General features: G+C 39.6%; 1 protein-coding gene across 1 annotated transcript in view; it reads left to right on the top strand.

Annotated features, from left to right (window-relative positions):
* The window catches only part of gtse1 (G2 and S-phase expressed 1), a 20,672-nt gene extending 7,319 nt beyond the window's left edge, over positions 1–13,353 (top strand). Inside the window, exons 4-12 of the mRNA XM_015372215.1 lie at positions 442–1,048; positions 1,132–1,293; positions 3,566–3,704; positions 4,648–5,037; positions 5,839–5,887; positions 7,454–7,678; positions 7,777–7,990; positions 10,680–10,799; positions 12,781–13,353. Coding sequence (XP_015227701.1) covers positions 442–1,048; positions 1,132–1,293; positions 3,566–3,704; positions 4,648–5,037; positions 5,839–5,887; positions 7,454–7,678; positions 7,777–7,990; positions 10,680–10,799; positions 12,781–12,867 — 1,993 coding nt within the window. The 3' untranslated portion in view covers positions 12,868–13,353. The remainder of the gene's footprint in view (positions 1–441; positions 1,049–1,131; positions 1,294–3,565; positions 3,705–4,647; positions 5,038–5,838; positions 5,888–7,453; positions 7,679–7,776; positions 7,991–10,679; positions 10,800–12,780) is intronic.
* Positions 13,354–13,898: the final 545 nt, after the last annotated feature.

Here is a 13,898-nt window from a genome sequence, read left to right as displayed (position 1 = left end):
AGCGGCCGAAATGGGTTTCCTCCGTAGGGTGGCTGGGCTCTCCCTTAGAGATAGGGTGAGAAGTGATAAGCGGAGAAGGGATAAGCGGAGGTGGATGGATGGTGGATGAAGTATAGAGACTCTGAAACATGCCTTTAGCTGATAGAGCAACCTAGTAATTATATCGAAACTGTAAAAATGTATAAACATTTGCTCTATCCAGAACTCCTTAAGTGGAAAAGTTTTAGCCTCACCTGATTTAATTAGTAAAAAACTTTTTTAGGGATCGATTTTTAATCGATTAATCAAAAATAATCAACAGATTAATCAGTTCGAAAAATAATCGTTAGTTGCAGCCCTTCTTGAAGTTTTAAATCTGCATTATTGTGAAGTGTCTTTTTAAAATCATGTTTGTTTTGAGTTTCGTGCATTGATCCCAGCTGTGTGTTTGATCATCTGCAGCTCCACAGGTGAAGAAGAAGAAGATGATGTGTTTGTAGGTAAAGACCTATCATCTCTGCTTGAGGAAGATGCTGGTGGTGTGCAGGAAAAATGGACCCCGCTGACTGGTGATCAGCTGGAAGCTGTGTGTGAAGAAGCCCACAGACTTGCCCGCCAGCTGCAAATTGGAGATTCTCCTGGCGAGGACAACGACACAACCAAAACAACCTCTGATACAAAAATCAGCTCAGTGGCTGAGTGTGAAGAATTCACCGAGGATACTGAGGCTAAATTAGGAAAGCTGGGTCACACTGCCAGCGTCCTCAGTCCCATTAAACGTCAAACCTTCTGCGTGCAGGACAGCCCCCTGAAGCAGCTGCCACCTGCCATCCAGCGGCAGCTGCTGCGAGGGAGCAGCTCCAGCAGAGCCTCATCCAGCCAACCTGCTGCCAAGCTTAGTACCCCCAGCCCCATGGTCGGTCCCAGATCTCAGTCCAGAACAACACTACGAGGGAAACCCTCGTTGGGCGCTGTTGGAGTGCTGCCAAATAAACCTGTGGCTCCAACTGCTTCCCGTTCAGCCAGCAAGAGCGGTTTGGATAAAACCAGACTTCAGCCGCCGAGCAGAGTAAATGCTCTTCCTTAGCCTTATCACAAATCAAGAACACAAAACAAAAACATTCTTGCTATGTGAACATTTCTTCTCTTTAGACTACAGGTGTTCTGAGGCGGAGCCTGTCATCCCGTCCTAATACCAGGGCGGAGTCCACGGAAGATTTACTCTCTGATTCGGTGAGCGTGGCCTCAGACACCAGTGACTGCTCCCTCAACTCCAGTTTGCTGGGTAAACGCAAACTGGCCCCGCCTTCCAAGGTAGCGCATGTAACCACTAGTGACCATGAGGACAGATAAATGGTTTTCTCTCCTTAGCTGACAAAGTATATGCCAAGACCAAGATCCAGTTATACATGATAAAATAAAGCTTTATACTCCTGTCGTCCCTCCTGTGCTGTAATGCCTTGCAGAGAACCGGCGGCATAGTGTATAGGGCTGGAAAGCATTGCTATCAAATTCTCAGTGACCTCAGCACGTTTCCTGCGTGAAAACTGACAGTGATTCTAACCTCTGTCAGTGTTTCCACCATGACTTTGGAGATATATCGATTTTTAGAGGGCTGCTATAAAACGTAAAGCAGCTGAATCATATGATAGCAACTCAAAAAGCACACTTACACCTGACCGACCTGTTTAAGTAAAGATTTGCATTAAAAACGCTGCTGTACATTATTTTAAATTACGTCAGGGGTCGGCAACCCAAACTGCTCAAAGAGCCATATTGGACCAAAAAACAAATCTGTCTGGAGCCGCAAAAATGTAAGTCTTATATATGCCTCGTATGGCAACACAGGCTCTAAGTGTATTAGCCCACTATAAAAAAGGACTATGTGGGCTTAAATATATAATAAGCATTCATGATTAAAGGTTTATCCTGAAGCAAATGTCACATATTAGCATGAGGCGAGGGAGGAGCAGTGAACGCGCTCACTGCGTGGAATCCACTGTGCGCCGCTTCACCGCCCTTCATCGCGCGGTTTAAGTTTTGTTTCATTGATGAAAATATAGACACACTATAAAGGAATCTTTCTATGGTGGACGTGATTCTGTTGGGAGGAGTTGATGGAGTCATGAGGAACCAAGCAGGAACTGACATCCATCAGAGCAGAGCTCTCTAACCCTGAAATCTCACATCCTCCGTCACCAGCGTTCCTTGGTGATAGTTTTATTTAGAGGGGGGAAAAAATTCACATACCTGCATCAGAGCGCTACCCGTTTGATCTGTGGACGGTTTTTTCATGCATGCAACAAAACTAGCAGCAGTAGTGGAGTTAGGAGATGCAATCCATTTCTTAAATCTATCTTTGCTCTCCTCTGATTTATCTAGTTCTGCAATCGCACTTTTTCTCTCACTCCCAACTTTGTGATTGGCTGCATGTTTAGCCTTGCCGTAAAATGCCTTTCCAAATTACTATTTTTATTATTTGACAAATTGTTGTGCCAAAGCAAAAATGCAGGCAATCCTGCCACATTGATAATGAAAGCAAATGATTCGGTCCTTTCTTCTTTGAATCCTCTGTTCTCATCTTCCTTTTTTCCCTTTGGGATCCATGGTCCGGGACACATCTGCAGCTTTCTTTGCCTGCCGCTGAAACGTGTGTTGCAGGCTTTGACCACTGGTCTCTATGGCTATGACGCACATTTTCGGTGTAATAAACGTTTACATATATTGTTAAAAGCTACAGTGTGTAATAATTACAGGGATATACAGTCAGAAATGTAATATATTATACATAACTATGTTATTTATCATCATCTACGAGCTCAGCCTCTTAACCTTAATATTTGCGTTGCCTTAGAATTCGTTATTTATAATTACATAGGAGCGGGTCTCGCAGCCATGGAGGCAGACATCTTTGCGCTACGGCAGCGCAGAGCCAACAAACTAGCGATTGCGAGATCGCCCATTACGCTCGAAAGTAACTACGGCAAGTTGAAAGAGATGAACTGAGACGGTACTGAAATCTATACCCTACACAGACTAATGAAATACTATCTGTAAAATTATCTATGTAAACAAACCTCATCACCTGAGAAGGTAGGTGATGCGGACGTTTTTTGAAAAAGCTCCAGGGAGCCGCTGGGGGGGCACTAAAGTGCTGCTGGTTGCCAGCCCCCTCATTAGGCAATGTAAAATACTACCCACCTCTTAACAGTGCTATATTTGAAATGTCCTGTAGAGGGAGCACCACTCAAAAAATAAGATTAAAATGGACTTGAACCCTTAGTGGCAGGTCAAAGCTAAATGAAAGACAAAAGCTGCTCCCAAAATTTGGATCTGTTCATCTCCAACAATTATTTTATTTCTTTAACTGCGTCCATATTCTACAAAACAATGCAGACATGTCGTCTAATTAACTCTTGCAAAGAGCAATGAGATGCAGGGTCCCTTCTGAACTAACAAGTTGCCAACAAGCATGAGCATTACTAATAATGCTGAACTGAAAAGTTTTTTTTCCTCCTCATTCATATCCAGTTCAGCCATGCCTGGCGTTTGCATTAATGCCATTTTCTTTGTTTCGCTCTAACAGGATGCTGGACTGAGAAAGATCTCACGTGTTAAAGCTCCAGCTGTTCAGACCTGCAGGGTCACAGAGAGGAGGAACACCTCTTCTTCTTCATCTTCAATGTCCAGCTTGAACTCCAGTATATCTTTGTCCCCTGCTAAAGGTGAGCTAAATGCTCTTACTGGTTGTCTATAGGGGGTCAACTAGAAGTTTTGGTTGGCCTACTGATGAGCAGAGGCTGACTTGTAGTTTTCCCAGGTTCTGTTTCTTATACTTTAAGTTGTATTTGTCACCATGAGCTTATTAGCAGTGGATCAGTCGCCACTGCTGCACTAGTCACTTAACCAGGGCTGCTGCGTAGGATTATTTTAGCAATCCAGTATTCTGTAAATGAATCTTTATCTGGATGAAAGATTGGTGCATTCTGCAGATAAATTAAATTAAGTAACTTAAGCTTGTTTAAATTAAGAATATGCTTGTAAAAAATGAAACTGTAATACAGCAGCATGTCTTTGGAGAAAATGTTGATATTTATAGGAAAAAGAGGCAGCTAAAGCAACGTTTTAAACGTGTCTGAGGATCAGTGCTCTCTGTTTGAACATCAGTACAGCCTTGGTAGTGAAAATCATCACAAACAAGAGCATAAATCTTTCTTTCATATTTCATTATGGATTTCAGACATTTTTTTTAAATCAAAAAGCATAATAATGAAACGTAATCCTTAGTTGTGTGAAATGATTAGACTATTCCTGTTACGTTTAGTTTTTTGATGTGGAAAGATAGAAAATAAATAGGAAACAATATCAGAAGATATTCATTATACCCATCAAAAAAGGTAAGGGGCACTTTCAGATCAATGTTGGCTCTTTTAACCCCCAATGGCTCTTATTTTAGGATCTTTTGTAGTTCTATATTTTGCATGAACTTTTCAGAAATTGAAGCAACATTGTTGCTTTTAGCCACTGGGGGCGCTAGACCTGTAACTTCCTGGTTTAGTCCCTCTAAAAGCAGCTGGCAGTGCTGCAATTACAACAAATGAAACTGTCTAAAACTTGGCCACTATTGCTTTCCTTCTCAAGCTGTGGTTATATTCTTTGCCCTCTCAGGTAAACTAAACCCGCCCTTAAACCGGAGTCTGAGCAGTTCCACCGGCACCAGCAGCTTCAGCAAAGAGCCCCCTGTTCTGAACAGACCTCGCCGTTCCACTATCTGCACCTCTGCAGAGCCAGTCTCCTCCAGCACTAGATCTCAGTCACAGTCCAGCCAAGCCTTGAAGCTTCCTAATGGAGAGCGCGCCAAAATCGCCAGATTGACTCCCATGAAGAGAGCAGAGATCACGCCAATACAACCGACTCCTCCAAAGAGAATGATAGACAGACCTGTGTCTGTTGGCACAAGCAGCTCAGTCAAGCTGCAGAGCAGAGTGAAGACCAGATCCAACCCTCCGCATCATCCAACCCCCAACATGGCAGAAAAAAGAGTGGAGCACGCGGACGGTGAGAACAGACAGAGATTTTACTTTTAACTAGGGCTGGGTATTTTCACCAAAGTCCTGAATCGATTCGATTTTGATTAATACAGTTCTAAATCGATTAATTTCAATTCAATCTGTTTTTACAATAATGAAAGTGGTTCAACTGTGTTTCAAAATACTCATGTATTTTATTTTTTTCCTGTCACATTAAACACAAAGCGCAAACTTGTAAATCGGACAGTTTAAACTTGAGATGTGAACAAAACTGTCTCAAAAGTGCAAACTTGTTTGTGAAAAGTGAAAAAGCGAAGCCTCACTCGAGCGAACAGACGTAACACAGCAGACATGCATGAGCTGCATTATCTTCACTGCACAAACCATATGTGCAGCGTTGTCTGTAACAACTACAGGGTGCTTTCTGGTCAGCCCCCATTTGTTAATGTCTTCAGTCAACCTATTGGCTATAGTTGCAGCTGTCTGGCTTGAAGTCATCTTGAGTGCATCTTTCCTGCTTATTTGAATGTGAAAGCATGTGTGTCTATAAAACTAAACAATCTCATTCCCTAGACATTGACTTTGCAAAAATGTAAAGAAATCGATTCAAATCGATTAAATCGATTTTTGTACCCAGCCCTACTTTTAACAGTATCAACATCTGCTTTTTCTTTTCTTTTTGTATCTACGCACTTCTGCACTTTATTCCTAAACACAAAGTGTCAAATTATGTAAATTGTGAGGGTCTTCGTCTGTCGCAGTCCATTCTCATCTGCTTCAAACCCAAACCAATTTTTTATTGTTTAATAATCTATTATTTCTCTCTCAGGCACCAAGGTGATGAAGCCAAAAAGGCTGTCAGTCAGCAGCACAGACAGGTACGGTAGATCCACACGACTGTAACCTATGGGTCTGCCCGCTGTGCCTCAACAGCGCTGCCCAGACCTTCTTCTTGTGATATCATAACTCTATAGCTAAGGGCTCTGTGTTGTGCAAATATCAGATATTCAAGGCCCTCTAAATGTTATTTAATCAGATAATATTCAGACTGTCATATATATTATTCTGTAAACAACAATGAATGTGTGAATCAAGCTCAAATCATGGCCAAACAGATAATTGTCTACATATATGGAATTAATCTACCACAACTTCCATTCATAAATGAGAGTTTGATAACAAGAAATCATTCAGCCCCAGGTCACACACATTTCAGTTATAAACTATATAACTATAAAACTCTTGGCTGTATTAGTGAAACTCAGCTAAACTGAGGAAGAAAAAACATGGTTAAAAACCATAATCAATAAAATGAAGCCATGATATCACAATGCGGCATGGGTTTTATGTTTGAGAACCAAAGTTTATCTTGAAGAATTACACTTCTACTTTACTTTATTTCCCCCTTAGGGAAATTTGGTTTTCAGGAGGGGAAAACAAACAAAAAACAAAGACATGGAAGGACATTTCATACTTACTTCACAAAAACCACATAAACAAGCAGGAAGGGCAGCTTGGGGTTGCTCACTTAGCTTAATGAACTGTAGTTCAAGGAGGAGGCAGAAGCAGACATACAGAAAGAAGCAGAGATACAAAAGGAAACCATCAACCAGCTCCACAGGCGGCCTCGTCCAGGAAACACACAGCCAGGCAAACAAAGTTCGAGCCAGCTCCCACATCAGAGGACAAAGAGAGCACAAACAGACACATTTAGAGAAACAGGACTGCACTGGAAAAACAGACCAAGCTCCAACATCTATAAACAAAGCTGTTTATAGCAGCAACACAGCCGATATTTCTCCCTGGCATGGTGTCACAGCCAAACAGAACCAGATGAAGCTACTATGAGAAAAAGCAGAGAGAGCATGACGTTAGAGATTGACCTAACAAATACTGCAGAATGGAAGAATAGAGATTGAATGATGAAAAGAGGCTCCCTCTGTTCTCCATCAGTCCAAGCCTATAGCAGCATAAAGAGATAGCTCAGGATAACGTTGGCCTCTCTAACTACAAGGTTTATTAAGAAGGAAAGATTTAAGGCTAATCTTAAAAGTAGATGGTTTACAGTAAGAAACACAGTACTGTTACAATGCTCTCTTTATTTAGTTTTACCTCTGTGAGGAGATCACACTGAAAGGATAGGACTTATTTCCATGTCAGATCATGTTGCATTGGGTATAGTGGAGAGAACAAATTCAGAAGTGAGAGAATGGGACTATAAGTAGTTATTTCTCTTTCTTGTTTGCCTAAAAAGCCTAATCAAACATTGCAGAAACTTTATAAGTAGCACTGACTTCAGATTATCTGTTTTTTTTTGTTTTTTTTTAATATATTCAAATAAATATTTTAGCTTTTGTTCCGAAGCAGGGAAGCATGTTTTTTTCATTTGGTCAGCCCAGCAATCAGGTGTTCAGTTAATCTGTGATCGTTTTTCTCTCCAACAGTCGTCCTCAGAAGCAGTCAACTGGTTCCTCTACGCCCTCCGTTGGCGGCTGCAAGCCTCTGCAGGTGGCTGCACGACGCCCATCAGCCCTCCCAACCCCGGTGAAGAGCAGGACGTCTACCTTCCAAGCTTCCTCAAATCAAACACAAACTTTCAGGTTGCCATCTAGGACAGATTCAAGCCTCACTCAAACTCCAAAACCAGCAGAGAAACAGTTGAGTTTTAGGTGAGATGTTTACAACTGTGTTTGAGGGGAGACGGTCACCTGAGATGATCCCCTGAAAAATCCCTCACTGCCCTGTTCCTTATGGTGTCTCTCTGTAGCCCTGCTCCAAAAGAACAACAAGAAGAGCCTCTTCATCACCCTGAGGTCCGGCCCTTCAGTCTTGAGGAGGAGGCCCCCTCTGCCCCCCAGCTTTCAAACAGTCCAGGCACGAAGCAAACACATAGTGATGATCATGGCACCTTAACAGTGAGTGAAACTGTTCCAACTGAAAACCCAACAGCACTGGAGAACAGCACAGCCAAGACCCAGGAGGTCAGTAGTTCATCTTTATTCAGGCTCATGAATGGTATATAGTGAAAATACAAAGTTAGTCTCTTGTTGTGCAGCCTGACGTGGCAGTCATATAATAGCTTTACCTGAAAGGCAATAGAAGAAAGCTTAAAAAACAGGATGATTAGCTCTTTAATCTCAAACAGAACAATATATCCGTGACAACAGACTTTTCTTTTAGCTGTAGGAAGAACAAGCAAACAAATGTGAGCTGTGTTTTGAAATCTCTTAAAGATTTAAGAGACTGTTTAAAGGTCAAAGTAGTTTTTTTTAGACATAATTATGCTAATTCCAACCTCGCAATTTTACAAAATCCGCTCTAAAGATAATTCTGTGGAGATCGGAAAGTAAAACAATCTTCCAGACCTACACATGATCACTGTTTATTTATAAAGCACCACGTCACAAAGTATCATCTCAAGGAACTTTACAGTGACAATTTAAACCATACAGACAAATAGGTTGAATGTTTTCTGAGGACTCCCAGTGCAAGGATTGCTCTGTCTGTGAAAAATGGTTAAGCAGTCAAGTTCTGAGCCAGTTTTCATGTTTGAAAGAATAAAGGAGAGCACATATTCCTGAGGGAAGTAGGACTAAACCTTGAAAACAGGTTCAACTCATTAGTTGCGTTTCCATTATAACATTCTAATTTCAGAAATGCAAATTTTCTAGTTTATTTCCATTAAATAAGTAATGCAATTAAAAATTGCATGTTTGTTCACCTGATGAGTCATAGAATCAACATGGATGTAAACACATGAGATACAGTGAGGAGAATAAGTGTTTGAACACCCAGCTATTTTTGCAAGTTTTCCCGATTAGAAATCATGGAGGGATCTGAAATTGTTGTCTTAGGTGCATGTCCACTGCGAGAGACATAATCTAAAAAAGTAATCCAGAAATCACAATATAGGATTTTTTTAGCTATTGATTTGTATTATACAGCTGCAAAAAATATTTGAATACCTGAGAAAATCAATGTTAATATTTGCTAAAGTAGCCTTTGTTTTCATTTACAGATGTCAAACGTTTCCTGTAGTTTTTCACAGGTTTGCACACACTGCAGGAGGGATTTTGGCCCACTCCTTCACACAGATCTTCTCTAGATCAGTCAGGTGTCTGGGCTGTCACTGAGAAACACAGCGAGTTTGAGCTTACTCCTTTTATTGGGCTTAGCACTGGAGATTGGCCAGGCTACGCCAGAACCTTGATATGCTCCTTCCAGAGCCACTGCTTGGTTATCCTGGCTGTGTGCTCTGGGTCATTGTCATGGTAGAAGACCCAGCCTCGACCCATCTTCAATGCTCTAAATGAGGGAAGGAGGTTGTTGGTCTCCATGTCTCATGTGCAGGAAAATACCCCCAAAGCATGATGTATCCACCCCCATGCTTCACAGTAGGGATGGTACTCATCATTCTTCTTCCTCCAAACACGGTTAGTGGAATTATGACCAAAAAGTTCTATTTTGGTCTCATCTGACCACTTGACTTTCTCCAGTGACGACTCTGGATCATCCAAATGCTCATTGGCAAACTTAAGACCGGCCTTGCATGAGCCCCAGTCTGAGGAAGATGGACCTTTTTTCACCAAGCTGCTTGGCAATTTCCCCGTAGCCCTTTCCAGCCTTGTGGAGGTTTACAATTTTGTCTCTAGTGTTTTTGGACAGCTCTTTGGTCTTGGCCATGTTAGTAGTTGGATTCTTACTGGTTGTATGGGATGGACAGGTGGCTTTATGCAGCTAACGACCTCAAAGAGGTGCATCTAATTTAGCATAATAAATGGAGTGGACCATGGTGACTCTTGAAGTAAGGGCAAGTTACCACAGAAAATAATTTATTATTTTGAAAAGTAATAAGATGTTTTGTTTTTTTCTTATGACTTCCTGTCCCGCGGGATCTGCTCTGTGCCGCCTTGCTCTGTTGAGCTTCATCATTCGGTGAAATATAAAACAAGTTCAACATTTGAGAAATCAAGGCTGAATAAAGGTTTCATTTTCAGTTCAAGACGTCACGTAATGAATGTTGCTTCAACTGCTGGAAATTGACTGATGCCCGATACAGACAAATTTAATTAAACTTTGGTCCGATGTTCCCTTGCCTTCTGAGTAGCTCAGTGGGCTGAAATATTTCCTCATGAAAATCCATGTTTTTCCACACAGTCATCTGCAAATTAAACTGCTCTCCACCTACATTTGTAGATGATGTGCTCCTCTTCCAGCGACTGCAGAGACTGACAACACTAACGGCTTCTGTAGCCCGTGTTGCTACTATAGCGGCAGTGTGTTGATGATGATGGGCAGCACTTATGCCCAAACCCTCACTACTTTTTATATTAGTCACACTACTCTTGGCTTTTCAAATATAAAACACCTTGCAGTTTTGTGGGAGTGGATCAGTGTCCTACAGTCAGTTTCACTTAATTTATTTTTGTTTAATGTATCACAATTTAGGCAAAATATAAATTTTAAATATACAGAGGACATCAACCCAGTGTTCTCAATGGTAGTTACGGCCCTGCAAAAGTTGTACTGTCCCAATAACCAATTAGAACATTAGTTCTATCTATGCTACTACTGCGGTTGCTTGGGAGAATCCACGTCGTTTAACGCGTTCAATGGAACTGCTTGATAGTGCCGGTATAGTACTTTTAGCCCTGTCTTCTCTGGCCCCAGGTTCTTCTGCTGGATCTCCCACCTCCAGCCCTCCAACCTCAAGAAAAACTCCTCATTGATCTAGCCAACACCCCCGACCTGATCCGCACCAACACCAAGACCTGCACCACCACCAACCAGGTTACTTACAACTGTTGCTTCTCTAAGGCTCTCTGGTTCTGTTTTCTATCTCGAAGCCCTTCTGGTTGATGTAGCACTATTCACACATGACAGAATTTATTCTAAAGCAGCAACGGATTAATCGACATTAACGGCCATGCTTTACAAACAGGAACCCTAATAATAAGCAACAGCTGGTTCTATGTGAGGAAGTTGCTTAGTGGTTGTTGACAAAAAGGGAACATCTATATAATTCCGCTGTGCATTAACAGTTGAAGCTTATGCTAACACATTGTCTTGGATAAATAAAGAGGTTTAATAGAGACAAAATTAAACAAATCTAGCATCAAAGTATTTAGCTGTAAATATATGAGAGGACTGTGTCATGAAATATAAATTAAAATTTAAAAATGTACCCATAGATAATTACATTTACTGTTAAACAATTAAAATTAAATTGTTGAATTAAAAATTTAATAATGAAAGGAGTAATAAGTGAGAAAAATGCTTAAAATTTGCCAAAATATTTCTAATTTGTCAGCTGGGATTGAAATGCAACTTTTTATTTTTTTGTGATTAGAAATGCCGGGTGTTTTTATTACTTACTGCACCTTTAAAATACACCTTTTAAATTCTGTCATTAAATTTTTTAACATTAGGGCTGCAACTAATGATTATTTTGCAAATCGGTTAATCAGTCAATTATTTTTGATTAGTTTAATTGATTATTAATCTAATAGCCAAAGGTTCCTTAAAGAAGACTTGTTATTAAATTAAACCAGGTGAAACTAAAACTTTTTCTCTTGAGGAGTTCTAGATAGAGCATATTGATGGAAGAAAAAAAAAATATTATCATAAATGCAGAATGTTTTTATTGTTTTTTACCATCTTGGTCTAATAACTGCTCTAAATGGCTCGCTCTGCCAGTTAAAGCCTCTTTTAGAGTCTCTACACTCCACCTAAAAATTAATTGATAACTAAACTAGTTGACGATTATTTCAATGATTAATCTGATTAATTATTTCAGCCCTAATTAACATACATTTTAATCATTTTACAGTGATGAAATGAGTCGCCCTTAAATAATTTATTTCAGGGTGACTCGTTTAAGTATTTAATTTTTCAGCTTCAGCCAGAAACTTAAAAAAAAATGTCCTGTTTATTTTTTTTATTGTTTTACTCTAAAGTCAATATTTATGTTGCAACAGTTGCAAATTTTATTGCAATTTATTTGCAGAACATTAAGTGTGCAACTGCAGCCTCCACATCCTTAGTTTGGTCTGTAGAAAGTTTGAGATGATATTGACTTTAGAGTTGACACCGAGGCCATGAAACAAATGCAGAAGAAAAAGATGAAACATATATGTGAAAGGTTTTTATTTTAATGACATTTTAATGTTTACCATTACAATTTAAAATTTATATTTAATGGTACATTTATCTGTTTCAATTTACACTTTACGATTTTATGATAAATTGAATGATACATTTAATGAAATAAATATAAAATTAAATAGCACATTTAATTAGTTAATGGTATATTGATCACATAATATATTATGATGGCCTTTGATCTGCAACCTTTAGATGTGTCCGTTTTAACACACCTTGGTTTTATAATAAGGTGATTGGCAGGACAGTAGGACGAACCTGATAACATCCTGAGGACGACTTTCAGCCATTCAGAGCAGATTTTTTACTTGGCATATATCTAGAGCCTGGAGTTTGACACCTGGATTGTACCCAATATATATTTTTCTACGCAAAACAGCGAATAAATCAGGCTAATACTTATACAAAGCAATGTGAACGTGTATTTTCATCTCATCAAATATATCTATATTCATATATATCAAATATATGAAAGGCCACATAAATATTTAGCCAAGGTGGGAGGTTTAACTAAGTTTCTTGTGCTTACAAATAAATGATTAAATGTCCTTTCTGTTTTGCCTCAAAACATGATTTATATCTAATAATAATCTCTCAATCTTTTCCCCAGCTTATTGACCTGAGCTCACCTCTCATCAAATGGAGTCCAGAGGAAAAAAAAGAGAACCAAGCTCCGCTCATAAACCTGTCCTTCTGATCCTCCTGAAGCTTCAGACATCTCCAGTTTATAACTCCAATCAGTTTTTCTTCAGAAGCCCAGGACAGTCTAATTAATGCATTCTCAGGAAGTCCTCGTTACGCCAGAGGATTATGTCTGAAACGATGATTGTCCGCTTGCTTTGCTTCTCTTCAGCTGATTAGACTTTTAATTTTACTCCCTGCTTCTTTTATTGTCTGAATAAATGTTAATCAATACTGTAAATCTTGTTTGCCTTTGTGTGCTTGTGGTCGGAAAATTCAGATTTCTCTTATTTCATATATTAATTTATCCTATTTACTCACAATAAAAGGTTTAAACTCAGCGTGTTTCACCTGCAAGGCCACACAATTCCCCTGTGTGAGGGTGTTTAAAGACCAGATATAGCTTCTTCTGCTTTATCTGCTGTAAGCCAACCTTTTATCCCAGGTTGGCTTACAGCAGATAGTAACTGGTTCGCTGTTTATTGACTAGAATTAAATTACCTGCAGACAGATAAACTGAAAAGCGGCCATTTTACTGTTGACCCAGTTACAGGAGGTTGGGTAAAGATGGGCAGGCTAAGGGTTCCAGGAATCTACCTAAACCACCCCACCCCCATAGTGAGAGAAAAAGGCCTGAATGGTATGCATACAATAATTACAAACTTTGATCATTTCTATTAATGCCATTTGTTTGTTTTATCTGTTGTCTGTAGTTTGTGATTGTTGTCCATTTGTGAAATGATAATTTAGTTATTTTTGTCTTGAGAAAATAGAGGTGAGTGAATAATTAAGGTTAAAGTGTAAAATAAGGACAGTTTCTAGTTTGTGGCTCATTCTTTTCCCTGACCTGTTTTCAAAACAAAGCAGGGAGTTAAATGTGCTAATGCAAAATTGTTTGAATTAATAGTAAAAGGGATTGATATAAGGTTCTGATATCACATCATTACAATATAGGTTAATGAAACAGTTTAAACACATTAACAGATTTTGTTTGTTTGATAATAATTGTGCCTTTTTTCAAATAAGCAAGGAACTGTCATTATTTTA

The sequence above is a fragment of the Cyprinodon variegatus genome, unplaced genomic scaffold (genome assembly GCF_000732505.1).
Source record: "Cyprinodon variegatus isolate N-32 unplaced genomic scaffold, C_variegatus-1.0 Scaffold70, whole genome shotgun sequence".
NCBI lineage: Eukaryota > Metazoa > Chordata > Actinopteri > Cyprinodontiformes > Cyprinodontidae > Cyprinodon > Cyprinodon variegatus.
Note: the sequence above shows the minus strand (reverse complement) of the source record. Positions and strands in the feature narration are given on the sequence as shown.